Genomic DNA, 1,932 nt, shown 5'->3' on the forward strand with positions numbered 1-1,932 from the left:
GTGTGTATGTGTGTGTGTGTATGTCAGCGTATCGGTGTGTAGGGAATGATGCGGGAAGGGTCGGGTGCAGTGGGGCGGGCTGCGGGTCCGGAGGAGGAGCAGCCCCGGACTCCCCGTCCCCCATCACACGCGCGAGCACACGCCCCCGGCAAACCCCCGCTCCTTTCCTCCCGCTTCCTGAAGCGCACGCACTCCATTACTCATCAGCCGCCAGGGCACGCTTGGCGCCCCACCTGGCCCGCAGGTCCACGAGCAGAGCCTCAGAGTCCCCAACGTTCGCGACCTGCAGGGCCACGCCCCCGCGATCCCGTCCCCCACCGCCGCCGCCGCCGCTGCCGCTGCTGCCGCCAGCCGGCACCGCCTCCAGTATCGCGACCGTCGCGGTACAGCCGTCGTCCGAGGTTAGCGCCGCGTCCGCCTCCAAAAACGCCGCCTCCAGCGCCGCTGCCGCTGCCGCGGCGCCCGACGCGCGGAGCAGCAGCGGCGGCCCCTCCCCGGCGCCGGCGCTGCTGTCCGCGTCGGTGGCGGCGGCGGCAGCAGGTGCGCCGAGCTGCGACCCCGCGCCTGCGCCGGCGCCGCTGGCCGTTTCGGCGGCGGCGGCGGCGGCGGCGGGGGCGCGGCGGAGGTGTGCTATGAGCTGCGGGGGCAGGAGGGCTGCGGCCTGCTCGGCGGCGCCGCGGCCGTGGTGGCCGTCAAATATGCAGAAGAGCGCCGCCTGCGCGCAGGTGTGTGTGTGTGTGTGTGTCTGTGTGTGTGTATCGTGTGCATCGTGCCGTGTGCAAGGGCAAGCTCCCCACCAAACCCCGACCCCACCAGCAGCCTCAAGCGGCCCTGCGCATCTGCTGCAGCGAGGCGGCAGAGGTCGATATGGACACACGGCGCTCGACACACAAACTAGCGGGCCCATGATCGTCCGGGCTCGTGACGCTCTGATGGCAGGCCCGGGTGACGACTTTGGTGACGGCGCCCTGACTGTAACCCCCACCTGGGGGTTTTCCCTGAGGGGCGCCTCCCAGAACACGACGTCCTCCAGCTCCTGCCCCTGCCGCCGGTGGTCCGCCCCCACACGCTGCAGCGCCGCCGCCTCCACCCCGCAGCGGGGAAACCGCAGCTCCTCGGGGGCCGTCGCTGCGGCCGCGGCGCCCGGGGCGGAGGGGGACGGCGCGGCGGCGGGGCCGGCGCCGGCGCCGGAGCAGCTGCTGCTGCCAACGCCAGGACCCGTGTCCAAGGGGTCTGGCAGAGTGATGCCGTGCTGCTGCTGCTGCTGGTGGTGGTGATGATGATTGGTGTGAACGTGGTGTTGCAGGGGTTGCTGCTGCTGCTGCTGCTGCTGGTGCGAGGGCGGCTGCGCCCCCGCCGTGCCCGGCCCGCCGCTCGGCCACCCGCCGGCCCCCATCGGCTGCGGCTGCCGCCGCGGCTCGCCGGCGGCCAGCCACTCCCCGAGAGGGTCGCCGCCGTCCGGCCGCACGCCCGCGGGGCTGCCGGCGGCGGCGGCGGCGACGGTGGGGCTTGCAGTGGCGCCGCGCGACGGCGTGCAGCGCAGGCGGCAGCGAGTGGCGGACCCGAACTCCACGGCGTCGTGGCTGGCCAGGGGGAGGCGCTCCCCCGGCAGGCGCCCTTCGCGCCCGATCGGCTTCCCGTTGAGGTGTGTGCCGTTCAAACTGCCACAGTCCATCTGGGGCGCGGGGGAGGGGGGGTGGGTACACTTCATCGCTTCACAGGTGGAGGGTGCGGGGCGGCGGTGCCGCGAGGGGACTCCGCAGCCGTGCAGCAATGATTCAAACCAGTGAATGGAGCACGAGCTGCAGATAGTGAAACGTAACCCGGAGATCCTCAGCAGTACGCTGCTGTCGGGACGGGATATCTCTAGCGGCCAACCCCTGCTGGACCTCGTGCGGCGCCCGCCTGTGGCGGCCCGCGCGCGCGGGCGCC

At 73.2% G+C, this 1,932-nt stretch overlaps 1 protein-coding gene across 1 annotated transcript; it reads right to left on the bottom strand.

Annotated features, from left to right (window-relative positions):
* Positions 1 to 196: 196 nt before the first annotated feature.
* MNEG_10120 (hypothetical protein) lies at positions 197 to 1,675 on the bottom strand (the record flags this gene model as incomplete). The annotated part of the gene is made up of 2 exons (XM_014041406.1): positions 197 to 715; positions 986 to 1,675. The coding sequence occupies 2 exons, from the start codon at positions 1,673 to 1,675 to the stop codon at positions 197 to 199; spliced, it is 1,209 nt and encodes a 402-aa protein (XP_013896860.1).
* Positions 1,676 to 1,932: the final 257 nt, after the last annotated feature.

This window comes from Monoraphidium neglectum, assembly GCF_000611645.1.
Source record: "Monoraphidium neglectum strain SAG 48.87 unplaced genomic scaffold scaffold02187, whole genome shotgun sequence".
Taxonomy (NCBI): Eukaryota; Viridiplantae; Chlorophyta; class Chlorophyceae; order Sphaeropleales; family Selenastraceae; genus Monoraphidium; species Monoraphidium neglectum.